The sequence below is a fragment of the Neocloeon triangulifer genome, unplaced genomic scaffold (assembly GCF_031216515.1).
Source record: "Neocloeon triangulifer isolate White Clay Creek 2 clone unplaced genomic scaffold, ASM3121651v1 ptg000005l, whole genome shotgun sequence".
Classification (NCBI taxonomy): domain Eukaryota; kingdom Metazoa; phylum Arthropoda; class Insecta; order Ephemeroptera; family Baetidae; genus Neocloeon; species Neocloeon triangulifer.
In genome coordinates this window covers 2519068-2546464 of record NW_026775548.1, presented here as the reverse complement: position 1 = coordinate 2546464, position 27397 = coordinate 2519068, and the positions used below count along the sequence as shown (strand labels likewise).

Sequence of the window (27397 nt, the reverse complement as noted above, 5' to 3'; positions counted from 1 at the left end):
CTGCGATGGAAATTTATATTAGTTGTACAGAAGAAATGTTTTGCCACCACCGCAGAATAGAGACTCTTTGACGGCGTTTGTTGTGAACATGAGAAGCTCGGGGCGAGAAAAATGAGCTCGTTTGAAACGAGGATGTTGTGGGACTGGTATTACAAATTTAGTTTATTGCAAACCAAAATGATAATAAGAAGTTGCAAGTAAGGGGTTTGCATATGATTATACTGACTGATTATTTAATTGCTTAATAAATTATTAATGGGTAATTGTTCAGTAATTTCTATTGTGTAAATTATTATGATTAATTTGTAATTGTTTAAAACAATGCAAGTTGGCTTACACACGGGCTTTATTGTATTCACAACAATTCTGGCTGGATAGGGTAAATTCACTGGCTCGAAATTGTCCGTATAGTGTCACTTAAAAATCAACAAATGGGAGCGGTGTTCCCTGGGTAGGCCGGCAGGCTGCCCTGGAAACGTCCTTGCTGGGAACCCGGACGGCTCCCTGCAGGTCGGCGGCGGCTCTCGGCGCGGCCGGGGCCCACGGCGTGCGGGTCTCTGGCGGCGGACGTTCGGACGCCTTCGTCCGAGCGCTCGCTGGCGGCGTGCCACGTCGGCGCCCGATTCCTCGGACAGGAAGGAGCTGGGGACATAAACAATAGGTCACTCGGCTGTACTTCCGTCTCACGTAGTGGTTTGACCTTTCGGCCAAAAGAAGGCCTCAGGGAGAAACAATTGTAATTTCTCTTACCTGGCAAAACTGCTCCGTACGGCTTCGGACGGCTCGGCCACACCCCGGACAGTACGATGGACACAGGCGTGCCGCTCGAGGGGCTCGGGACGCGGTCGGCCTTCCGGCTGTCCTCGGACGAGACAGCGTCGGGACAAGACAGCGGTCGGGGCCTTGGGACGGCTCGGACGAGTGCGAAGGGTTCGGACGGGTGTCCGAAACTGCACTGGAAGTCCAGGTGTCCTCGGATTTCTCTGAGGTCTGTCAGCCTTCTGCATCGAGCCAGCGGACGGAGCGCCTTTTATAGCGCGGGTAGCAGCCCTGGGAGGGTCGCGCAAAACCCACCCACCCATTTGATTTACATTGAGAACTTTCTAGATGCATCTAGAAAGTTCTGTGAATCTGCAGTTGAATTCCAAAATGCCTTTATAAATTCCCTTGAAGTGAATTGGAATCCCATGAATTGTACAAGCTAATTCCAATTGAATTTATAATAATTATTTGTAAATTTAAAGCTACTTTAAATTTAAAATAAACGCAATATTTATTTAAAAGAATTCAACTCAAAACAATTGCCAGAAATAAAAAAAAATAATTAAAAAGAAAGCCCTTAAAAAATGAATTTAATTGTAAGCCGAAAATTAATTGAATAATAATAATAAAAAAAACAATGAAGTTCTCCGATGACACAGCCACAGTCAAAACAAACAAATTAAGAGAGGAATAAAATAATTATTCCACACCAAATCCCCCTCTTTTGACTGGCGGCTGTGGTCAGCTGTGACTGGATGATCTCCAGGACGATTGCCAGGACGACGTACTGCACGTAGACTGTGCAGATCCTGAGCTGGCGCTGTCCTCAAGGAAAAACGTCGTGGGCACCATAATCACGCGTGAATCCGGCCTTGTTGTTGTTGTTTTTCGCATGCGGCGAGGGCGAGGTCTTGGTTCTTTGTGTGCTGATTTTTCCTTCTCCCTCTCCTGGCTTGATGGCGAACTTGGTTGTGGCGCCACTCTCATCTCTCTCCTGCTGATTTTTCTTCCCCCTCTTGCGAAAAGTTCATTGACTTTTTGGCCGCCACAGATAACAGCTGGCCCACGTTGTTTATTTGCCGCACTCGTTGTGGTTTTTTGTGTGGGAGTTTTAATGGCAAATTCGGCCTTATCTGTCGGTTGTCGGCGGCGCCGTCGGCGAGTAAATGCACGCTGGGCGATGTGGTCAGCAGGTGGGGTAAGTTTTGGCAGTATTAACCGGCCCAATGCACTCAAGATTTGCTCTTCATTTGCAGAAATTTTGTCTTCGTAAACTTGATTGGACACTGTGCGGCACGGCAAGATCGCTTTAGAAGCCCTTTGTTGTCGTCGCTTGAATCTTCTTTTCCGTCGACGTTTCTCTCTACGAGTCGCAGAAGGGACGTGGTCGTTGCTGGCGGATGGTCGGTGGGCATGGACAATATCCGTCTTGTCTGAGTGTGTGGAGAAGTGAGGGCGAGAATTGGAGTTGCAAGCATGGTTGGTAAATAAATTCTCTGCAAAATTTGCGTCACTTTCATTTACATTTTCCTCGCTCCCCCTCAGGTGAGAAGGTATTCTGGATGAACTGAATTCTGCCTTCTCGTGGAAATTTGACGGAAGTGGTGGAAGCACTGCCGCAGGTGGCCAATGCTGGAAGTCAAAGAGACCGACTGGAGGAAGGATTGCCGAAGAGTAATGCAAATTTGGAGCAGAAGCCGATGGTCCTGGCCAGCTCTGGCTTGTTGGGGAGTGGTTCTGGGAAGCATAAAATTGAGGAAGGTTTACTGCTCTTCGTTGGGTTGGAGGACAGTATTGGTGAGTTGGTTCGTTTGCCTGCTTGAAGTCTTCATCTAATCTTTCCTTAATGCTGTTAGCAGTTTCCTCAACGAGAATGGCGATTTTGCGTGCCTCAAGAATTGATTTTGGTTCCTGGATGTACACCTGCCAATAAAAGTCGACTCGTAGGCCACGGATGAAAATGCGCAGGAACTCCGCTTCTCTAATGTCAAAGTTTTGTTTTAAACTTAATCCAACAATGGGTTGTTCATGGTGCCACAATTCGTCTGCCAGCCCTCTCAATCGTAGGTAAAATTCCTCTGAACTTTCCCCCTCAAGCTGACAGGCTTTTACAAATTTTCTGTGCAATTGCAGGGTGCTTACTGGCGGCTCAAATTCGTCTTGAAAAACTTTCTGGAGTGAGGAGAAGTTGCTGATGGTGGCCTCGTCAAGATGCTTAACAAACTCCCTTGCTCGTCCAGAAGTGCGGAAAAGTAACAACCACCACACATCTTTTGGCTGCAGTTGTTGGTAGGTGAAAAATCCAGCAATGCTGATAAGAAAATCCTCCAGCAATATTTTGTCTCCAGAGAATACAGGGATTAATGTCAAGTCCAACTTGGGTTGAAAATATTGCCCATTTTGTGTCTGGTTGGACAATTGTGTAGTGTGTAGTGATGTTGCCCTGTTTTCTGTTTGTTTGTATAATCTGTCATAAAATATTTGCTGACCAGTTTTTCTTTCAGGTCCCTCTGTGAGTACATCTGGTTTTAGCGCCTCGTTATGATTGATGTGGGACACTGGGTGTTCAGGCAGCAGTTGGCCAACCTGTGATGCGCCGTCCAAGGGGAGGAGGTGCTCCTGAGGGTGCAGGACATCCACCTGAGTGTACTGCTGGTATTGGCAAGAAAGAAGTGTTTGTTGTTGTTGAAGTGGGAGGGAAATTTGTGCAATTGGGTCGTTGTCGTCCGACTTGTACAGCTGTAGAGTCTTTCCAGGGTCACACCCTCCAGGGTCACACCCCGTTGTTGTCTGCTCACAAGCCAGGGGTTCAAAATGAATTTGATTTAAAAATAAAGTAGACAGTTGTTCTTTGTCTGCCATTGTATTTTAACAAAATAAAGTTGTAAAAATTGTGTAAATTGTAATTTAATTGTTTATTTTGTTTGTCAGTATAATCCCCAGGAGTGCCAGGATCGCCAATTGGTATTACAAATTTAGTTTATTGCAAACCAAAATGATAATAAGAAGTTGCAAGTAAGGGGTTTGCATATGATTATACTGACTGATTATTTAATTGCTTAATAAATTATTAATGGGTAATTGTTCAGTAATTTCTATTGTGTAAATTATTATGATTAATTTGTAATTGTTTAAAACAATGCAAGTTGGCTTACACACGGGCTTTATTGTATTCACAACAATTCTGGCTGGATAGGGTAAATTCACTGGCTCGAAATTGTCCGTATAGTGTCACTTAAAAATCAACAAATGGGAGCGGTGTTCCCTGGGTAGGCCGGCAGGCTGCCCTGGAAACGTCCTTGCTGGGAACCCGGACGGCTCCCTGCAGGTCGGCGGCGGCTCTCGGCGCGGCCGGGGCCCACGGCGTGCGGGTCTCTGGCGGCGGACGTTCGGACGCCTTCGTCCGAGCGCTCGCTGGCGGCGTGCCACGTCGGCGCCCGATTCCTCGGACAGGAAGGAGCTGGGGACATAAACAATAGGTCACTCGGCTGTACTTCCGTCTCACGTAGTGGTTTGACCTTTCGGCCAAAAGAAGGCCTCAGGGAGAAACAATTGTAATTTCTCTTACCTGGCAAAACTGCTCCGTACGGCTTCGGACGGCTCGGCCACACCCCGGACAGTACGATGGACACAGGCGTGCCGCTCGAGGGGCTCGGGACGCGGTCGGCCTTCCGGCTGTCCTCGGACGAGACAGCGTCGGGACAAGACAGCGGTCGGGGCCTTGGGACGGCTCGGACGAGTGCGAAGGGTTCGGACGGGTGTCCGAAACTGCACTGGAAGTCCAGGTGTCCTCGGATTTCTCTGAGGTCTGTCAGCCTTCTGCATCGAGCCAGCGGACGGAGCGCCTTTTATAGCGCGGGTAGCAGCCCTGGGAGGGTCGCGCAAAACCCACCCACCCATTTGATTTACATTGAGAACTTTCTAGATGCATCTAGAAAGTTCTGTGAATCTGCAGTTGAATTCCAAAATGCCTTTATAAATTCCCTTGAAGTGAATTGGAATCCCATGAATTGTACAAGCTAATTCCAATTGAATTTATAATAATTATTTGTAAATTTAAAGCTACTTTAAATTTAAAATAAACGCAATATTTATTTAAAAGAATTCAACTCAAAACAATTGCCAGAAATAAAAAAAAATAATTAAAAAGAAAGCCCTTAAAAAATGAATTTAATTGTAAGCCGAAAATTAATTGAATAATAATAATAAAAAAAACAATGAAGTTCTCCGATGACACAGCCACAGTCAAAACAAACAAATTAAGAGAGGAATAAAATAATTATTCCACACCAGGACTTTGGGCCGCAAAACGCGTGACTTCCAACACAAGCAAACAGCGAATGTGGATTTAAGGACGGAGAATTGCTGAAGCCGCAACTCCAACATCCCACACTGGCCTGTTATCTCCAATCATTGCGAGTGGGCGGATGTGGGAAGTTTGTATCAATTACTAAAGAAACTTAATTTGAGCAAACGAACGTTTTTTTAATAGTAAAAATAAATATTTCAAGTAAAATTAATTCAAAAAGTTTTGATTTTGCTTTAATTTCGAAAATTTGAAACAGCTTTTTTATACCAAAGTCTAATTAAGAAAATGTATGCTTGATTTTTCAAATCCAAACCATTTTCAATCAGAAAATATATTTAAAATCTAAATTAAGAAAAAATATGTAAAAGAATCCCATTAACATTTAAATTATCAATGAAGAAAGTAAATTCTACAAAACTGGTCTTTTTTCATAAAAGAAGTCCGTTTTATTCTAAATTGTTAGCAATCAAATTTGAAAAGATACATGTCAGAATATGGATTTTTACTCTAGTCTATTTATCAAAATCTGTTTAAACTACTTCATGAAGCTCTTTCGGAAAATAAATTTACTCCATACTTCTACCAAAATCAAGTATTTTATGGAACTGTCCATTTTTTTTTAATCATTCCCTTTCCAGCCCAAATCTCACATTTAAATTTCCACGCTGGTGCTTTTCTCTGAATTTTATATGTATCTGTCGCGCTTCCGCCAATTGTTCGCTCATGCAAATCGGCTTATGCGCATTAATTCCATTGTTCTCCACCGCCAAAGAGCAGAGCTTTAGTCTTGAGAATTATTACCATTAGTGGTTTCTATCTGGCAAAAATGTTGCATTTTTCCCCCAGGAAATTTGATATTTTTGATATTGAAAGTCCCAGGGGAAAATATTTAAAATAACTCGTGTGCCCGAGTGAAACGTTATAAAAATAAAAACGCGGCGAGAATATGTGAAAGCGCGCAAATCATTTCCACTCGGCTTGGCTCAAATAAAATCGCCTCGTTTGCCATTTTTTTATGTTATTTTTGCACTCGGTAGAGAAATTGTGAGCGCACGTGCGATTTTTATGAAACTGCAAATGTCGAGCGTGAACTCTTTTGTGTTGATTGAGAGAGTTTGCTTTCATATCGCAAAGAAAATTTATGTCCTTTGAATGATGTGAAGTGTTAAAGTAGAAAATTGAAAAAAAAAATTCTAACCAACTTTGTTTCTTGTGTTTCAGGTAAGCAGAAAAATACATTTGCTGTTTTTATTTTTTCATGCGAGGTCAATTTGTAAGTATAAATTTGCGTTTTTATTTTTATATACCGAAGCGGGTCATCAATCATTTGCGGAAAACGGCATTTGACGTGTTGGAAAGTGATATTCAAAGTCCATAAGTAGTACGGCTGGAATTTTATTATTCTAAATAATGGGGCAGGATAGAATAGAAAATAAACGTTGGTAAAAAAGAGGTGACGAAATTCTGAATTTATGATCTACTGACTGAATTGGAATGAAACTTAAATTTGAATGGAATCTCTAATAAAATAATATTATTAAAAAAAATAATAATAATAATAACTGGAATTAAATTAACAGAAACGAATTATATAAATTTCTGATATCATTTAAATTGAAAAGAAAAGATAAATTTTGGAGCGAAAATTAAAATTTTAAAATGCTATTATTGGAAATTATTTAAAAATAAAATTAACCCTCTAGAAAATTTGGTCAAATTAATCTGCTTAAATAAATAAAAAATATATTTTTACCAAAAACTATGACTTATTCTTGAATATGTATTTAAATTTTATTTTTTTTATTTTGTAAATAATTCCAAAGGAGCTTCATTTTTCTGGAATATAAGTAAAAATTTAGACTCACAATTTCTTTACATTTCGCTTCATTTTTTTAAACCCTCTCGGCGGTAGAGTAAAAAGCCAGAGAACTCCTTAAGGATGATAAAAGTTGGAAAAAAGACGAAATAAATCACAAAGCCGGACGCACAAGTGGTGGAATTTCCGCCTCTCCGCGACCAGATTTCGCCTCGCAAGAAATTCGCATCATTTAGGTGAAGATCTCGGCTGCAATAAATTAGACTGTCTTTTTGCGACTTTTTGTTTCACCCGCCGATATATATAATTACTAATAAAGCCTGCCATCGTATAATATTATAGGCAGCAGATTAATCTGCCCTCGGCGCTTTTGACGCTTTTCGTTTTCTTTTACGACAGTGCAAAAAGTGCGTCGCCGTTTTATGACGAGCAAAATTCTCGTTAGCGCAAAAATCCATCTCTTCACTTTTTAGAGTGAGCAGGTGAGAGAGCGAGCGAATCGATGCCAGCCTCGTTTACAAAATTACCCTGCGCTCTGAAAATATGGATTTCAGCCGGGCGCGCGTACATAATTTATTTTTTGTTGAAAATGAAACAAATCCCCGCTTTTTCATTACTTTCGTAAAATGTGTTCGGCCCGGCTTATTTTTACAGCTATTTTACCAAATCCTCGCATCCTAAAAGGAAATTAACTAGAGATTTATGAAAGTTCGCATGAAATTTAATTTGTAATTGAACTGTTTCATTTAATGAATATTTACACAAGTACAAAATAGACCCCACCAAAATAAAAATAATTTGATAGTGTGTTCTCTTATGTAAATAAAAAATGTTTTGGTGAATGTTTTTTTTTTTTAGAATAATGAACATCAATTTTTTGTTTTAAACTGAAAGCAGGGGCAAGAAGTCTCGATTTTAATTTTGTTTGAATCATTTATCCCTAAATTGACTCATTGGCAAAAATTCCAATATTAAAAACAAATGTGCATTTTTAATTCAGAAAAACAAACATTATCTTATTTTTTGCTTCAATTGAAAGAAAAATCTGCATTTTCCATGGTTAAACTTAATAAATTAAAATAAAAAGGAAATATTGTTGATAAATTTTTACGTTTTGTTGTGTGAACTTAAAATTGAAGGTCTGCAATGAATTATTTTCATTTAAAAACACTGCAAAAATAGAAAACTGGTAAAAATACTACGGAATTTTTTATATTTAATTTTTTTATCCTTTAATTTTTATCCTTTAAAATTTCCCACAATTTCGTAAAAGAATTTTGCAATTTTTTTAAATCAATTTTTGTTAGGGTTTTTCGCAAATAAAGTAGGTGGAATCGGTGCAATAAGTGTCCCACAGTTTCGCCCAGTGCAGCCGGACGCACGTTTCCCTGCCTGTGAAATAACTGTCCGGCTCGCCGTCCCTTTTGTCCCACCAAGAATTGTCCACTCGCCTTCCGTCCAACCACACAAATCGCTCAGCCGGTTGTCCGATGTTGCTGCCGGACAACCAGTAATGGTTTCCTAAAAATCTTTTATTTGAAAATGGAAATTTTTGTTAAATCTGTTTTCATACTGAATTTGTTCGGAAGGGAATTGCCCAGCTGAGCAAGTTCCTCTCCATTTTTTATCGAAGCCAAAACTGTCCCATTCATCTCGCAATGCTCTTTTGCTGCGTACCAGTTGGTCTAGGTAAAAAATTTAATTTTACAAATTTACATCATTTCTAAATTTGAAATTTTAAAATATAAACCTTAAAGCTGCTCACGTAGAAACCTTTTCCATTCGGCAGCACTTTCAACATGAAGCTGCCTTAAAAACAATTTATTTTTTATAATTTGAATAAATTTGTCTTTACTTCCGTCATATCTGTTGAATATTTCTTCCTGGACTAAGTTCATCTGTTAATACATTTGAAGCATTAATTTATATCTAAAACAATTTTCTAATTACCGGTGCAGGCGAGTTTTTTCCCTCCACATGAGCAATTTTTTCAAGAACTAACTAAAACATCGAAATAATATAAAATTCAGCCTCACATACAAGTGAATAAATTATTAAAGCAAACCTCCAGCATATTTTCAACTCTGTTCGTCCTTTCCAAAATCTAAAAGCTTAAAATATTGGATTATATAAATTAAAATTAAGAAAAACTTTCACTTCTTGCAAGAGCAGTTGATTTTCAGTTTGCTCTAAAATCGATTCTCGGTCCATCCTAGTAAGTTTTGCATTTGAACTTTTCACTATCTGAAAAAAAAACCAGGATGAAATTTAAAAAAAAAATCAGCTTTAGTCATTTACAACCTCCCAAGCTAATGCGCACTCGTCTGTTAAAAATTGGCACGATTCCTCCTATTTTATAAAACAACAAAACGAATAAAAATTTAAGCAAAAAATCTGTATACTTTACGTCTTTTGAAGATTCATTTGTGCTAAAAATTGAAAGGGAAAAGAGCAGCAGAAGTCGAGCCCGCATCTTGCTTGAGAATCACTGAATGTTTTTGTTCAAAAGTCTCAGCCAAGATAAAAGAGGGCAGGTCAAAAGTCACTTAGTTGCAATCTTCTGAACGACTTATTGACCTCGGCGTTTTTTTGTTAATTAACACTAAAAAAAGAGAGAAATGCAGTTGGTCAGCCTGGAAAACTATAAAGAATTTTCTTAAGAACTATTTGGAAACTTTCAATAAAAGTTGTAAATTTTTTATTCCTAAAGGGAAAATATTTGAAAATTCTATTAAAGTAATGCAAAATATTCCCGTAATTTTAAAAAATCATAAAGAAACCCTTTATAAAACTGCAAACTAAAATCTTTCTATTGTTATGCTTGGAATGGCACATTCATGCAGATTCTGAATTGCTGGAATCCAAGCAATTTTAACAATTATATTTCATTTGATTTTTTTAAATTTTCACCATAAACTGTATCGAAAATTTCAATTTCCCCTTTTTTTTAGTGTGCAAAAAGTAACGAAAAGATTGCATCTTTTCTGGTCTGTGGTTTCCATCAATTTTGAGTAGAAATCAATACGTTATTCCAGCAGTTTGAACGCGGGTTAATAAAAAGATTGGCGTGGCAAGAGAGAGAATGCATCGCGCGGCAAAAAGGTTCCGCGCTCAGCATTTCTGCGCTCATCGATTCTAATTTACAAAAGTTGTCTGGCGATTGCAGATAAAAAGAGACGTCGATCGATTTCTCAGGCAGCCGAAAGGAGATAAAAAGCGAGAGTCCACTCATCATTTTTCGCTCGCTTTCCTGCTCCTCTCGGCGAATGCAGATAATTTTTTATTCCCCTCGGCCTTTCTTTCTTTCTTCGTCGGTCACTTGTGCGCGCCTTTTGATTTGTCCCCCGGAATTAAAATTGATTAATTGCGCGGCGCGAACTCATTTGTCATGTTCCGTTCGGCTGCAGAAGAAGAAATTGCAGCACAAGAAAGGTCGCGCCAGTGACAAATTTGCTGTCACGCTTCAAGACAGATACACACACACACCACCCCACTTATGAATTTATTGTGTCTGAAGTGAGAAAAACTTACGCGACGAAGCGATAAAACAATATTGTATGGTGCATCTCTGTATTTCAAATTGTTATTAGTGCTTTTATCCAAATCGTACGACAATCGGCAAAGGAATGAAGAACAAAAATGATTTATTTTCATGGAATTCTTAATCGGATTTTATTAAAATTGTTAATAATTATTTTTAATTATTATAATAGGTCGTATTGTCGTATTTAAATCTGACTTAAACTACCCAAGTAATTAAATTTTTTCATATATTTTCCAATTCAAATATGGCCGCCAGAGATAATGAAGGGTTTACAAAAACTGCTGCTAAATTAATTCAGGTAAATATTTTTAATTTTCTTGATGGGAGGTTGGAGAGCTAATAAAAAAAGGTATATTTTCCTAGGCACCAAGTTATTAGGTCGTAGGTCATTGACCCTGACGAAAGGTCAAAATATAAAGTTTGCGCCTCCTGATAATAGGCAACATGACAAAAAATCCGAGATTGCCAAAAGATGCACAAAGTATTTAGCATCAGAGCTATAATTTTCAATTTTTTGAGCAAGCTTATGGAATATATTTTTGTTTAAAAAAAAGCTTTTTGAACGACTGTAAATACAAAGTCTTTAATTATCGTTCAATAATAATCCTTTAAAAACAGTATCTTTAAATTAATAAAAAACTAACATTTTTTTTGCATAGTTCAAAATCTTTACTCATTTTAAACCAAATGAAATCTCATTTCCATTGGTGAATTCATGGCACTCCTGACCTAAAACGCTTCAATTTGCTGTGTTTGTTGTTTGGTTAGTTAACGATGGATGCTTCACTTGACATCTCTGTACCATTTCCCGGCACACTTTTTATTCACTGGAGAAACCTTGATTGGTTTTGGAACTTGTGCTCGCTTTGGAAATGAAAGCGCAGATATTAATAATTATCGGAGCGCGTGCTGAGGGGGCGCACAAAGGAGGCGCCGAGATGAGTAGGGTCGCTGCCGCTTTTTGTTTGTGTGTCACTCTCGCTCGCTCGTGTGTACTGCACGTCTCACGCTAAAATTTTCCTCCTCTTTTTGCCCAGGCAAGGAGCCGAGAAAAGCACCATTCAGTGCGAGCAAAGTGTGGAGAGAGCACGTGTAGATATGAAAGGGTGCGAGACATCAAAAGCAAGCAAATCCCGCCAGCCATCTTCGCACCGGATCTTATCGACTAATACCGAAAAAGGAATATATGCACGCGACACAAATCTGTCTTTGGTAAAAAAAAAAAAAAACATGAAATTATTAAACAAAAAATCCAAATTAAATGATTAATTGCACGTGTCGCATGTTTTTTTTAATTTGTATTTTTATAAAAATTAATAGAATAAAGAAGAAATTTACTGAGAATTAATCTATATTGGAAAATAAAAATTGAAAAATTCGAATCAAACTTTTGCTGCAGCGAAAACTACTTTCAGTGAAAAAAGGGGCAGCACTCGGACTAATGGTCTGACTAATTATCTTGGGGGTTATTTGGATTTGGAGTGTTCGCCCGGCTCCGAAATGCTTGAATGAGCTGCGACCGAGGGCAGTCGAGTGTAAGCGCCCAAAACAGGCCGAAAACGAACCGCAGCAAAAGTAGAAGTAGCTCTCCTGAGGGCCTCGGAATTGGGAAAGGGAAGAACGAGCTGGACGCGCCACGCAACGGTCCGGGGCTATTCAAAATTGAACGAAAAAAGAAGGAATTATTTATAAATAAAGAAAAATTGTGCGCAATTACATCGAAATATTGAAATTTTATGTAAAGATGGAGGAATTGTAACTTTGATTATCAAGTATAATTGCTATAAAAAAGAGAGAAATTTATCAAAATCCATGTAAATAATAATATTTTTTGTTTACAAATATGAAAATTTTTGGATTTAAATTTAATTTGAAGTCTATAGAACCAAAATTCAGAATAATTTGTTTGGTTTCTATTAGTAAAAAAAAATTAAAATGAATCACTACCACTAATTTCCATCAAAATTTGCATGTTTATTTCGGACACAAAATTCGAATTTCGAATAGCCCTATTTTGAAGTGGGCATGGAGAGGCCGATCGGGAATTGCAACAGCAACGAACGCAGCAGCAAATTCGTGTGTTTGAAATAAAAACGACGAGAGAGTTGCAGGCCCATTGTGCAGATCAGGAACGTCGTCGTCGCGGAAGTTCCGATAAGAAAGACGAGCCAGCCGTGTTTATTCCTGCACAATTGTTTGCGACGGAAAGGCTGCGACGTGCGTTTCAAAAGCCGACCGACCGAGATAATTATTCTCCTGTCTTTTTTTTCGCACAAATGAATGTGTACGTGAATGAGTCGAACGCTAAACCACGTTTTCACGCACGGCCGCTTTAATTGAAATTTCGCTCGCGATTTTTGCGTTTAATTAAGCGTCTGTTTGTCCGAGTATATAGCGAATAAAAATTCACTATTCCGCGACTATGGTAAACACAAGGATTTTAATTAGTCGCTCAAATTGACCACAGGTGGGTTAAAATGTTCAGTGTTTCGATAAACGGGTTCTTGTGTTGGGATTTTTTTCGTAAATATTTTCTATCATTACCATTGGTTTTAAAGTATTAGAAATCTACAATATAAACGATGTCATGACTATGATAAAACAAAATTACAAAAATGAGTGATAAAAATTTTGGTAAAATACAATTTTAGAAGTGTAAAATCATAAGGAGCTTTCGTTATGATTTGTCTAAACTAATAAAAATAGTTACTGAATCGTTTCTCTTTTCCCACCTTAATTTGGATGATTTGAATGTGTTTTGGTAAAATTTTAATAAATTTTGGTTCCAAACGAATTAAACTTTCACCTAAAAAATAACATTTTTATAAAATGTTATTTGAAAGAAAAATTTTATAAAATTGACAAATTTTTACTGATAATTAATTTCTCAGCAATTATAATTATTATAATTTCATCAAAATTTAACAAACATTTGTAAAATGGCCTTAAACTTAATTCCTTGCTTCCAAAAATCCACAAAATTCTATTTACCAGCTTTAGATATAATTTTTTCTAATTCAATTCTCCTAACACGCATATCGTAGCGGAATTTTATCGTTATTATGGTCCTACAATCTTTTTATTTTATGGAGCGTTGCGAGCAGAGGGTCACTATTTTTTGTGTGGCTCGCCAAAATGAGTTTTCGCTGTGAAAATATAATGATGGAAGAAGTTTGGCCGGCTAATTTGCGAACAATGAGGCCAGCTGGGCAATTTCCGAGTTCACAGTCCGGCAAGTTATTTGCGAACACGAGTTTTCGGCTCGTCATCCGACCGTGCAAGAATGAAAGAAGCCCTAAATGGGGTGTGTGCGAGAATGGAGAGAGGAAAATGGCCAGCAGCGCATTTTGACCTTTGCTCTCAGCACACAAAAGGAAAAAAGAGAAAAGAAACACGACCGAGGCGATAATATTTTATGCACCCTCTCCGCCGAAAAATTATACTTTTGGCCCAAGAAATATTTTTGTAATCTTGACAAATGCAACAATTTTTATGAATTTGCTGCTTTTTTTAAATTTATTTCTTCTTTGTGGGCAGTTTTTAAGTTTCGCGTGATTTATTATCAGGAAAGTTTTTCTGATTATTTCGTGCCGTCTTTAGAAAAATTGCCCCTCTAATGGCCTTGCCTGCTGCTTTGCATTTGTCGATATGTACGAAAGAGTCGAGACGACTTCTTGCACGGCTTCTTTTAACTTGAGCACTTTTCCTCAGCTGCGTTGCTTTGGAAAAGATTTATTTCGTAACGACCTGCATGGAGTACATCATGAACTTGTATTCTTTTTATATATCAGAACATTTGATAAGTTTTATTAAAAAAGTTCAAACTTTGAAAAGAATTTTTTTTAAATGACGTTTTTTCCAAATAAATTAGGTCATTTTATCTTATTGTAAAAATGGAACTTAAAATTATTAGCATTTTATTTAAGAAATTTGAAGACTAAGAAGTCTATCCTAACAAAAATTATTGATTGCTAAAGTCTCAGGTAAAGTTTTTTTTATCAAAAACTGTAAAAGAAGTATATATTTTACAAGAAATCAAAGTTTTTTTTTATAATTAAGATTTTGGAAAGCAGAAAAGAAAAATAAATTTTTATGAAAGTAAAAAAAAGTTACAAAGATTTTGGATTTTTTAATTAATTTTACGGAAAACTGTAACAATTATTTTCAATTAGTAATAAAAAAATCCTGAATCAAAAATACATTTCAGAAATTTCAGCCCCATAATAGAGTAAAATCATTGATTTTCTTAAACTTTAAAAAATAATTCTATATTTTGGGTGACTTTTATTTTAAATTTAGAAATTGAAGTTCTCTCTTTACTTTAAAATCGAGGAACATACAATTTGTTATTTTTTAAAATTCCAACTTTATAAATTAATGAAATTCCGCGCTTTTTCCATAAATTATTCTGTTTGAAATTTCCAACTGACGGAACAACCTTTTGTGCGTCCAAAGAAAGAGAAATTAAAAAGGTACACAAAAGAGAAAAACACAAAAACAGAGAATTTTTTGCTCCTCCAAAGGATCCGCTAGTTGTCTTTGTGCAAGGAGAAATTGATGCTGGTAATAAGAGAGTGCTCGGCTCGCTCGTCTTACAATGAATAAAAAAATTCCAAACAAAAGCCTTGCGAATAAATAAATAATATGTATGCGCGCCTCCCAAAAAAGAAGATCCATCCGACTCTGCGCTGGATTGAAATTGGAGAAAAAGGCAGTAAAGCCTTTCTTTTTATTATTGCATCTCGAAAAGCTTTTTGCAATGGACCCACATCAGAAATGGACGAAACACTTCGCGCGACTCGAAATTACAGACCTTAAAGCCAAAAATTACCCCTAAAATGGCTTTCTGACGTCTTTTTATTTTGCTTTTCACAACAATGGGCAATTTCAGGCGTCGAAAAATGTGTAAAAACTGCGTGAGAAAGGCAAAATAAAATTAATGAAAATAAAAATAAGACCGGATTTGACCTTGTTGATAAAGAAAGGACAAATTAATGTTGTTACTTTAAGAACCTACGATTTCTTGTATCTGTAGTCTAAGGTAAGAAAGTCCTGTTAAAAGATTTAAATTAAATTTGTATTTTTATAAAGTACTAAAATAGAAAAAAATAGGATTTATTATAATTATAACAGTTGCAAAAATTCATCTAGAGATTGAGTTGCTGAAAAGTTTCATGCTGCGTTTTGACCTTTATTTTTTTTTAATAAAATACTTGAAATCCACCTCTAATAATGTTAATAAAATTTCAATTAAAAAATCTCAAGTTTTATTTCAATCCTACAGGATTTCCCAAAAATTGCTCTTTTGCTAAAAAATTTACTAGCTTCTCCTTTGCAACTTGTGTGAAAATTCAATGTCTTTAAAAAAATTAATATTAACTAAAAAAAGTTAATATTTTTCTTTCTCATCAGAAACAAATGAAACACGGAGCGCGGTTAATTCCGAAATCGATTTGCCTTGGCAGATGTTTCGTGTGTGGCCCGAAATTTGCGCGGCCGAATTAAATATTTATCCCCGGCGGCAAAGGGCGGTGATGAGCGGCAGCCCAGGACGAGCTCCCCTGCCAACAGCTCCTCACAACTTGAACAAAACAACAACAAAGTCGGTTTCGTATCTGGCCCGCACAAGACAATATGTGTGCAGTGCTCGTCGAAATTGCTATCTCTGAGAGAGCAAAGTGCGGAGAGAACACGAGAAATTCCTGCTTCCTCTCTTTATGCAAAAGTTGTGATAAACACACACGCGCCGAGTCAACACGGCGTACGTGATGCAAATGGCAAGTGAGAGCGGAAAATATCATCTGGACCATCGCGGCGAAAACTTAATAAAGTGAGAGTTGCCTTGGGAGCGAGCGAACGAGCGAGGGTGGGTGGCAAACATCATCATCGACGCGAGGGTGTAAAACGCACTTGACGGCCTGTCGGTTCAACTTTCCAGTCTCACACCAGCTTGACGCGATCCTAATTCAATTTGTAGAAAATATAAGAAGAAAAAATTCTAAAAGACGACATGCATTTTTTTTTCAAGAAATATTTGTGATTAACCTAAAAACTCCAAAAATTTTGAGGTCAAAATTCAAATTCATTCATTTGAATTTTGTGTTTGAAAGTTTAATCTTTTTTACATAATAATAATTATATTTCGCTTCATTAAAAATGTTTAAAAAAAATCCTATATATTTTGGCTTATAAAAACTGAAAAATTTCAGAAAATTATTTACTTATTAATAAAAAATTTAACAATCAATGTAGTTTTCAAATAAATGTTACTTTCCTAATTGCTTAAAATATTAGGAAATATTATATAAATATTGCCTTTTTTTACCATATTTTAAAATAATTTAATTTTTAAATCTGCTTTTCTTTTCGCTCCAGACTCTATTTGCATGTTAATAAAATGGCCCCTTTTTCAGGTATGGTCCATAAAAATGGCAGAGTTCTTTAGAAATTGATAAAACCTTGTGCCAATTGCGGCGAGCCAAAATTCGATCAGCGAAAGGAACGGGAATTTTTATTTTCCTTCTCTAATCAGCAGACGAATTGATTTGTCGCCGGCGAATATAAAACGTGTCACTTTCACCCTCGGGGGTGAAAAATCTCGCCCGAATTTATCGCGGTAGACTGGATTTGAATGAAACGCTTTTGAAACGCGCGCGCGCCGATCCGATGACTTTTGGCCGGATTTTTATTCCTGGCAGCGCTCCACGTGCCTCTGAAATATGACACACGCTCGCGGTCTGCTCTTGGCAACAAAATGATTCCGATTAATCACCATTAAGCGTCTCGTCGTTTGGAAAAAATAATATAATTTGAAAAGAACGCCCTTTTTATTATTCGAAATGACGCCGCTTTTTGCTTCTGGCCCTTTTCCTTTCTCTCAATCGCGCGCGCAACACAATAATTAATGAAACACACCAGCCGCAAGACCCTCCCTTTTCTTTTTGCTCTCACTCTAGCTGGCAGCTCATCGCTCCTCGGGCAAAAAGTCGTCACAAACTTGACGCACCCCTAGGCTCGAGCACACCTTCTGAGCAAGGAAATGAGCCGATTCGTGCAGCCATCATCTCAAGTTGTAAATTGCAACATCTCCGCTTAAACGATGCTCGCAAATTGAAATTATTTTCATGAAATGTAATCAATCTAATGCAAATTAGTGATAAATTTTCTTAAACATTTGAAATTATTGCTCAAATTTTAGTTTATAAAGTTCCAGAGGGACAATTTTTGTCTACAAAATTTGAAACAATTAGTGGCTTCTGATGAAAAAAAAAAACGGCCAGAATTACTTTGATGATAAATTTGCTCTACATTTGCATCATTGTAAATATAAATTCCAAGGAGACACACAAGAATAATTTAAGTCATTGGTTGAACTGAATTTTTTAAATTTGACATTATGCAAGTTTTTACTACAATATTTTAGTGATTTAAATTGATTAAATCTTTCCCTAAATAACGGTCATATCACCCCAATTAAATGTCAGTTAACATTTTTAAATTTAAATTTATCTTAATTAATGCAAACGGTTCAGTATAAATTTCTTTATTTGCTAAATAAAGTAATAAAAGTATATTTTTTTTATCGTAAAAAATTAATTTTCTCTCAACAGTAGAATTAAAAAAATCAATATTAATATTGATAAATATTATTAAGAGAGTTCTGTCTTGTTTATAAATGAAATAATTAAAACAATAAAAATATACCGCTAGAAAATTATTTAATATCAATTTTATAAATTTATTACTTTCATTACTCTTACTCATAGTCAGCCACATATTCTGAATCTGCTATTGGTATTATTTATAAAGTGGTATTAATTAAGTGTAAAAGAGTGACGTCAATCGCAGGTGCAAATGATTCGCCAACTTCAACTTATGCTTTCTCTATTAATGGAAAATTGACAAGAAAATTACATTAAACACAATAGAATAGAATAGATTTCATAGATTTATTATATATCATTAAATTGTCAACGAAAGTTTTGAAATACATCATTTAATGTAAATCATAATTCTTATAGGACAATTTTTATTCAAAATTGTTGATAAAAAAAACTAATTCATAACATAGAACTGGTGTTTGTGTAAAATTTCTCTTATTTTATAAATAAATTCAGTTTTATCTTCAATCATTTTTGTACTCACTGGAAGTGAGTTCAATATTCTAGCTATGATTAATATATTGGGTTTTGATTGAGAATATCTACACGATCCTCAACCTAAACATAGACAATTATGAATTCATCTCAATTATGGGATTTTTTTTTATTTTTATGCGAAATGAAAATAATTCAATCTTGGCATTTTTTCAAGTAGATCAAAATTTTGCGGTTGTTTTCATTCCAAAAACATGAACCGAAATTTCTGGATGGAATACACAATAATTTCCCTGGAAAACATCTCATTTTTTAAATTGAAAATGGAGATAAAAATTGATGTAAAATAGTCCAACTGGATTAATAAACTCGGCAGGAATTTTTATAACTAAGAACACCAGAATACGGAAAGTTTGGCGAGCAAAAACGAACAGAACTTTTGCATCCGAGGACCGTTTTAAATTCCGACACACGCATACGCATTTGCATTAATGAATTAATTAATGGCAGCGCGCGACTAATTAAACGCGGAACAGACAGCAAGGAAGAAAGTGTCTCCGCGAGTTGCAAACTTTTGTTTAATTTCCACGACCCCGCGGTGAAATAATTCTGCAAAGTTTGCGCAAAATCCGACTGAATATTTTATGGAGCTTCGGATGAAGAAGAAGCAGAAGACGAGCCGCCCCACTTTGCGCGGCAAAATGTGTGATGCCCACTGATGGATGCGCACTTTGATGACGCCCTCACGCACCTATAGCGTGTCTATTCGCCCCGGACACGCGCGATTCTTTATTGAGTTGCCGCCGACACTGACCCGATTATCGATCCATTCCGTCGATTCCCTCCGAATATATAAAATAGACGCACTCGCTTGCATATCTAGTAAGATTCGTTTCGGACAAAAATTTTGCCTTTTCAAAGACTTTTTTTGTAGAAATATCGATTTTTTTATAAATTTTGAAAAAATGGAGATAAAATTTTCATTTCGAACAAGTTTTCAGTTCAATTCAATTGAGTTTTTCTGTTTAATTATAGAATTTTTTTTAATGAGAAATTTTTACTTTTTCTTCAAAGTTTAGTCTTAATGATTTTTGCCGTACCTTTAAAATGGGACTTTTGCTATAAACGACTGGAATAATTTTGAATTTTGACAGATAATTTTTATTTATATTTTTAAATGATATTTACAAAAGGAGACGTCATTAGAAAAATTGAATTAAATGCGAGAACCAAATTTTTGAAAATATTTTCTGAAATAATTTTATTATTTCAAATTGATCCAATTGAAATAGATGAAAATTTCACCTAACCGAGCCCAAGTTATTAAATTACCGAAAATGAAAATACAATTTTTTTATTTATTTGAAGGGTAAATATTTTTTAATCTAGAAAGATATTCCCTGTTGAAAAATTGCTTTTAATTCGTTTCTTATTCTTTTTACAATTAAATTTGTTAACAATTTAATGACATTTCCGTTTAAATAATTTTGTTTGAAATTACAGCCAGAAAGGATCTAAAAGAATTATACTTTGAAATTTTCAATAAGAAAAGGACCTTGAAGTTTTTATTTAACTACAAGGATATTTCTGAACGCTCTCAGCATGCGAACTTTTGTATTAGAAAGGCGCGTCTTTTTGATGTAAAATTAATTTGACGTTCTTTTCAAATCCTTCTTGGTAAATAAAACTTTTCGCCCCCGGGGTCGTTTGAAGAGCCCTCGCGCGAGCAGGTGAAAATTGAAATCGTCGCGCCACTTATCAAACGCCGGTTTGAGTGCTGCGAAAATATGGACTCGGTGACATATTATTACGTCTGTGTATCTTTCCTCCGGGAAGAAGGCTCCGGCGAAAGATATATCCACATACCATGTATTTTTTTTCACCCTCCAGCGCCCGGGAGAAAACTCTCTCACGGTCTCTCGCCAAGATAAATGTATTTTTTCACCGTCTCTAGACGATGCCAAAAAATTATTATTACTTTTTTCTTTATAGAAAATTTACGGAAATATTTTAAAATTACGTTTTGGGTGAAATTTTTTAACAGAATGTAGTGGAAAATATCAAATTTGTATTCATGAATCTGGTGAATGAATTTTTCAACCTCATTTTTCTACTTGAAACGACCTATTCGGGTTTGCTAGAATATTTCCCCGAAAAAAAATTACCTATTTATCCCATCCCTAAATATTCATTATACAATTAAGTAATATTATGAATTTGTGTCTTGTTTGCAGGCAATCCAAAGTCGGCGGTGGCCATCCTGAACTGCCTGCTGGCCCGCCAGCTGTGCTTCGAGGACGCGTCATGTTCAGCTATTTTAGAAATCATCCCCCGAGTGTGCGGCGCCGAACAAGGTATATCGATTTTCCTTTTATTTTACTGCCTAAGCAGGTGCATGAGAACTGTCTACACGCCGCGTGTGCCATGTTAAACTTGATATTCGCAGCGACATTTGCTCACGGCTGCAAACCTTAAGCCAGCGACAAGATTTAGAATATGAATTTGAATTTATTTTTTAAAACAGAGTTGCAATATTTGGATTATTTTTTATTTAAGCTATTTATGTTGTCTTTGTACTATATAATCCATCATAATTTAAATCTCCATACAAGCTACTTTTATAATTAATTTTTAAAAGCTCCTTAGCTTAGTTTACTACAAAATTACAAATATTTTGTTTTTCCATAATTCTAATACATTTTTAGATGATTACTAATAAATCCTTGATTAGAATCCTCCTTTTTGGAAAAAAAAAATTAATAACATGAGGATGGGTATAGTTTTTTTGGGTTGTGTCTAATTCTATCAGAAATTTCCATGATGTTATTTTTCTATAAATGAGTGTTTTCATTACCATGGGAGGTGAAAATGATATTATGTTATTATTTATTCTTCAAACTTCTAATGCTTCTAAGTTGAAGGCAACAATTATTTTGAAACTGAAAGAGAGAGGCACACTATTGGAAAACGATGCTGACTCAAAATTGCCGCGAGGAAATTGCTGCTGGTCAATCACTGTACCTGAGTTGCATTTCAAAGGAAATTATTCTCTGGTCATTTGCCGGTGGAAGATTTTATTTTGTGCTTATAAGTTTTTAACTTTTAATAGAAGTGTGCGATTGGCACGAAGAGAGCGTAAATCTTACAACACAACTGACATAAAATGAAACCATAAAGGATTGTATGTAATACACTGAAATGATAACTTATTATTTAATATCAGAACTTGCAGCTCATAAGATTGCGAAAGAATTCAATCAAATAATTGTTCGCGGTTTTTCTAGCTCCATTTTTCAACAAGAATTGACACATTTCTTCCCTTGAAAATTTATCTGCCAAAGTGAGAGGCGTCACATTGTTTTCATCTCGAGCGTTAATGTCTGCTCCTTGCGAAAGAAGAAATTCGGCCACTGCGATGTGACCTTTTTCAGCAGCATAATGTAAAGCTGTTCTTCCGTACTGGCCTTTCTTTTCCACATTGAAGCTGTTTAATCCCAACAAATACTTGGCATTTTCCAATTTGCCTCCAAAGCATGCCAAATGAAGAGAGTCGTTTTCGTATTTGTTAACCGCATTCAAATCAGCACCGCTTTCCACCAAGAATCTGCACATGTCTTCGCTCGAAAGTTGAGATGCTATAATTAGAGCCGTGCAATTGTCATCATCACGAGCATTGACGTTTGCTCCTTTTGAAAGTAATAATTCGGCCACTACAAAGTGACCATTTTGAGCAGCATGAAGAAGAGCCGTTCTTCCTAACTGGCCTTTCTTTTCTACGCTGAAGCCATTTAATTCCATAAAATACATGGCATTTTCCAATTTGCATGCAAAGCATGCCCCATGAAAAGCGTCATCTCCATATTTGTTCACCGCACTCAAATCAGCGCCGTTTTCCACTAAGAAACGACACATTTCTGTGCTTGAAAGAAAAGCTGCCAAAATCAGTGGCGTTTTACTTTCATCATCACAAGCGTTTACGTCTGCTCCTCTTGAAAGAAGAAATTCGGCCACTTTGACTTGTCCCTTTACAGCAGCAAAATGTAAAGCCGATCTTCCGTGCTGGCCTTTCTTTTCCACGCTGAAGCCATTTAATCCCAACAAATACTTCACATTATCCAAGTTGCCTCTAAAGCATGCCATATGTAGAGCGTCGTCTCCATATTTGGTCACTGCACTCAAATCAGCGCCTTTATCCACCAAGAAACGACACATTTCTGTGCTTGAAACAATAGCAGCGAAAATTAGGGGTGTGCAATTATCATTGTCACGAGCGTTGATGTCTGCTCCATTTGAAAGAAGAAATTCGGCCACGGCGACGTGAGCATGTTGAACAGCATGATGAAGAGCCGTTCTTCCTAATTCACCTTTCTTTTCTGTTCCAAAACAATTTAATTCCAACAACAAATACTTGGCAATTTCCAATTTCCCTTGAAGGCAAGCCCAATGCAACGCATCGTTTCCCTTATTGTCCTCCGCACTCAAATCAGCGCCGTTGTCCACCAAGAATCTACACATTTCTCTGCTTGAAAAACGAACTGCAATAATGAGAGGCGTGATATTATCATTGTCACAAATGTTCACGTCTGCTCCTCTTGAAAGAAGAATTTCAGAAACTGCGACGTGACCATTTTGAGCTGCATGATGAAGGGCTGTTCTTCCTGATTGGCCCTTCTTGTCAACGCTGAAGACATTTAATCCCAAGAAATATATGGCATTGTCTATTTTCCCTTCGAGGCAGGCCACATGCAAAGCGTCATCTCCATATTTGTTCACCGCACTCAAATCAGCGCCGTTGTCCACCAATAAACGACACATTTCTGTGCTTGAAAGAAAAGCTGCCAAAATCAGAGGCGTTTTACATTCATCGTCACGAGCATTTACGTCTGCTCCTTTGGAAAGGAGAAATTCGGCCAATGTGACGTGTCCTTTTCCAGCAGCAAAATGAAGAGCAGTTCTTCCGTCCTGGCCTTTCTTTTCCACGCTGAAGCCATTTAACCCCAACAAATACTTTACATCGTCCAATTGGCCTTCAAAGCATGCGAAATGCAAAGCGTCGTTTCCATATTCGTTCTCAGCTCCTAATCTTGAATAGTCAACAAGACTTGCGACAAAATGTAGGACCTCTTGAATCGCTTCCATGTTGATTGTTTTTTTCCCTCTTGGTTTCCAATCAATTTTGGTTCTCCAAAACAATTTTGCATAAATTTGAGGTCAGTATGAATGAATCCGTGTGCGATCAAATAAAGAGCATCAACATCGTCGATGCATCTGTAAAATTAATTAGCATAATAAATCATAAATTAAAAAAATATTTTAATACAAACAAGCCTGCAATGTCAAAAAGTTAAAAAAAAATATCCTATGCACACGGCTTAATTTAAATTTTAATTTGATCAGCAAGTTTTATAATTTCTTTACAATACCATTCAAACTAAAAAAAGTTATAACTTCTTTTAATCCTCTTATCTGTATTATGGCAACTGCCTGCGTGACAATTTGAAAGAGCTCTTTTATCTCAATCGTGCTTGAAAACTTTGATAAAACATTTTCATCAAAATCGTTGCAGCCTATAATGACGTTTGCGCAATGAAAAATTCAAAAGATTGACTTTTTAGTTTTTATGAGATATTTTTACTTCGAACGGCTAATCTAATTTATTTTTTTTAGCTAATTAGCAAGTGTGCAAATCATAGTAATAATAAAGTCTTACCACACGTTTATAATGATGAAGATTAATGCGGCCCAACCAACGAAGGTTTTCTTTATTGAGTCGCGCTCTTATCTCACCATTGCCAAAGTCACTCTACACAATCTTTGTGGTATTGAAAAATCACTTCGATTTTTTACCTTTAAGTAGGCCTTTTATCTAATCTTTTTGTTCAACGACAATCGAGAATATCGAGATTCTTCTAAATTTATTAAAAAGATAAGAAACATCACAATTTTATCTTTTCAATGTCCCAGCATGGTTAAATTAATTCACAAATTCGATGATATACAGAGCTTATGTAACCATGTTATTGTTCCAAAAAATACTTTTTGCTGATATTCCTCGTTTTAATTTTTTTTAATTTTGGTGCGACATGTACTTTATCGTGAGAAAACGGCCAAGAAATTGTGGTTATTTAAAAAAAAAATAGAACATTTGATTCAGAATAAGCTTCTAAGTAATAGGATTTCAAAAATAATTGTATTTTCTAATTAAACCATTTTTTACGCACATTTATAAATCTCTTTTAGTTTTAGTAATTTACGTTTATAAGCAATTTACAAAAACGTCATGTAAATTATATTGAAACCAGTAAATATGAAAAATTTAATCGAAAATTACCTTCTTGAAATGAAAAATCTGCAATATTTTTGGATATTTATTTGCCTGCTGAACAATACTGCTTGTACCTATTCTTATGATTTTGCCGCCGAAGGCCTAATTGAAAATGCATTTAATAGTTTTCTGTAACGACTTTTTCGTGAAAAATGTGCGCCGATAAAAATGCAAAACAGGTCATAAAAAGTACATGAGAAGATTGTACAAGAAAAACGGTCATGTTCTGGTATGCAAAATAGACTGTGGAACGACGGCGCTTGCATAAATATGGCCGATGGAAAAGTAACTCGATATGCCAGTGTGTATTTTTACTCTTTGCGCTCACTGACGACGACGTGCAACCTCGTTCGCGAGATGTTTAGCGAACATTTAAATAACTGCAGCGTGCAAGAAAAGTTTCCCTAACCAAGAGCGCAACGAGTCAATTATCGTAGAAAATTGCTTGCAAGAATTTCGTTACATGAAAGAGTAATATTTCTTGGTAATTTCCAAGTAATTTATGTTGCATTCAGATTAAAAATAAATTTTAGAATCTCATTTTTATAAGAAATTTGATGAGAACATTGGGAGAAATTTGATGTTTAGAAAAATTTAATTCAAATTAAGTTTTGAAAATGATCGATAATTCTGGAAATGAATTCTTAATTTTATTTTTGAACGCCTCATCTGTTAACAAAGTCTACTTAAATGTTAAATATTTCTAAATAATTATTTAAATAGCGAAATCAATCATATAAAATTAATAACAAAATGTAAAAGAAAACATTTGTTGACATTTAAATTATATTTTGAAATTTGTAAAGCTCTAAAAAAAAGTTAACTGACGTTAATTTTCCAGATTTCTATTCGAAGTAAGAACGGTTTTCAAAGGTTGGTGCGTCAAAGAGCAAAAAGTGAGACGCGCCACAAGTAAATTTCTCAATTTCTCATTGGAATTCAGCAGCGAGGGGAGGCTTAAAACACAGCGCCCGTCCTCTCGGCAGAGAAAAAGTATCTTTCTCACTTCAAGTGTATGCCCTTTTTTCCGGCGCTAAGCAAAGAAAGCCTGGCTTTTCTCCTGAGAAATGGTCGCAATCTATAAAATTTGGCTTAATATTCCTTCGCTGGAACATATTTATCACCCGCAGCTAGAATAAAAAGAAGAGAGAGAGAGACCCTTTCTTTGCTGGCGCGGAATTTATGAATGCGTAATTCAAGCGAATGGGACACTTTGCGGCGTTTTTGGTTTGCAAACGAGACGAACACGAACCGGTCTCTGCTTTCCGAAGAACATTTTTATGCGGTCAAAAACAACACCTTTCGTCAAAGTGATATATATTTCCACAGATGCTGAAATTGTGGTGTTTTATGCAACCCGCATAACCAGAATGCTGCTCTGGTTGCATAAATGTTTGCTAGAAAATTAAAATTCATTAATAATAGTTTAAACAATTCCTAGAAGAATTAAATATTTTCAAAATAATAATTTTAATTATTTCATGCATCAGCTATGAATAATTTAAACCACTTTTCTGAAAATATCATAAAATAATCGAATTTTAAATTCAATATCAGCAGTAGTTTTGAAAAAGTTTACTTTAATTTTTTTCAGTTAATTAATCTATTATTTATTTTTTTCCGACGTTTTTGAATCAAAATAAGAAAAGATCGTCTTCCAAGTACGCTCAATATCTTCGTCTCCATTGTTGATCGCTTCATTGAGGAACGGAATTAGCTCGCCGGCGAAATGGAATTTCGGTGCCAAGATGGCAAAAATGGGCGCATAAAAAGCAGAGGCGGTTTGCGAGCGCCAAGCGTCTATTGGCAGGCTTTGAATAGAAACAGAGGCTGACAAATCGCCAAGCAGATTGTCTTTGCTTTCACCTCAGCCAGCACCCTTGCCTGCTTCCGTCCGGTTTCGTCCAACTCGTTTCACACCTCCGCTGATTGGGGCTGCGACACTTGCAGACGAGTGTTCCCAAACGGAACAATCAAGTTATAAAAGGGAAAATCAGGAGGAGATAGAAAAAAAATACCGTTTCTTGCAATAAAAATGAAAAAAAGTGGTGTGAACATTAGATAAATTTAAAAAAAAAAGATAAAAATAGACAAGAAATTTGGCATTTTTTAATTTGAAATTGAAATAATTTTGTATAAATTGATATTTCTTGTCCAATTTAAACGTTTGAGAATATCTGTGGAATTTAAAAATGTGTCGACTTCAGCCCAAGTATGGAACTTATTATATGTTCGGGATAAAAAATTGCGAACAACAAATCCTCAAAAAAGTTCTGAGAGTTGCAAACTTTTAAGCTGGAAAACTTTTATAAAGATGAGAACAAGAGAGCAGTCAGAAAGTTGAGACATATGTTATTATTATTTGTGTGAAGAAATGAATCCTCCCTGTTGTGTGAAACTTTCAAGTAGTTTAAATTCAGTTTAATTTAAAGGTGGGATAAACAACCTCTATTGAATTAGTTTGATTGAAAAATTTGTAAAAATATTATTCTTGCCTAAAACTTATATTAAAGAAGCATTAAAAAAATTAATATAATTTATATCC

General features: G+C 36.1%; 2 protein-coding genes and 2 long non-coding RNA genes across 13 annotated transcripts in view; 2 read left to right on the top strand and 2 right to left on the bottom strand.

Annotated features, from left to right (window-relative positions):
• The window catches only part of LOC132193967 (uncharacterized), an 82380-nt gene that overhangs the window by 22095 nt on the left and 32888 nt on the right, over positions 1 to 27397 (top strand). For all 6 annotated transcript variants that reach the window (XM_059614970.1, XM_059614969.1, XM_059614968.1 and 3 more), the window contains exon 2: positions 20762 to 20881. In XM_059614970.1, coding sequence (XP_059470953.1) covers positions 20762 to 20881 — 120 coding nt within the window. The remainder of the gene's footprint in view (positions 1 to 20761; positions 20882 to 27397) is intronic.
• LOC132193971 (uncharacterized) lies at positions 329 to 2146 on the bottom strand. The gene is made up of 2 exons (XR_009441504.1): positions 751 to 2146; positions 329 to 642 (listed from the first exon to the last, which is right to left on the bottom strand). It is a non-coding gene; the product is annotated as an uncharacterized LOC132193971 (long non-coding RNA).
• On the top strand, positions 1310 to 4663 carry LOC132193972 (uncharacterized). Of its 4 annotated transcripts, none has more exons than XR_009441508.1 (6): positions 1310 to 1960; positions 2019 to 2245; positions 2308 to 2559; positions 2619 to 2825; positions 2896 to 3051; positions 3267 to 4663. It is a non-coding gene; the product is annotated as an uncharacterized LOC132193972 (long non-coding RNA). The 4 variants fall into 4 exon arrangements; XR_009441506.1 differs by having other exon boundaries at positions 2622 to 2829; positions 3267 to 4661; XR_009441507.1 differs by having other exon boundaries at positions 2019 to 2241; positions 2622 to 2825; positions 3267 to 4660.
• On the bottom strand, positions 3909 to 24344 carry LOC132193968 (ankyrin-3-like). 2 transcript variants are annotated; one of them, XM_059614974.1, is made up of 11 exons: positions 24238 to 24325; positions 9295 to 9489; positions 9189 to 9236; positions 9045 to 9131; positions 8953 to 8991; positions 8838 to 8888; positions 8743 to 8785; positions 8638 to 8696; positions 8461 to 8572; positions 4331 to 8408; positions 3909 to 4222 (listed from the first exon to the last, which is right to left on the bottom strand). In XM_059614974.1, the coding sequence occupies exons 2-10, from the start codon at positions 9358 to 9360 to the stop codon at positions 8191 to 8193; spliced, it is 723 nt and encodes a 240-aa protein (XP_059470957.1). In that variant the 5' UTR covers positions 9361 to 9489; positions 24238 to 24325; the 3' UTR covers positions 3909 to 4222; positions 4331 to 8190. The 2 variants fall into 2 exon arrangements, with proteins under 2 accessions (XP_059470957.1, XP_059470956.1); XM_059614973.1 differs by lacking the exons at positions 3909 to 4222; positions 4331 to 8408; positions 8461 to 8572; ... (5 more) ...; positions 9189 to 9236; positions 9295 to 9489 and adding an exon at positions 19864 to 23795 and having other exon boundaries at positions 24238 to 24344.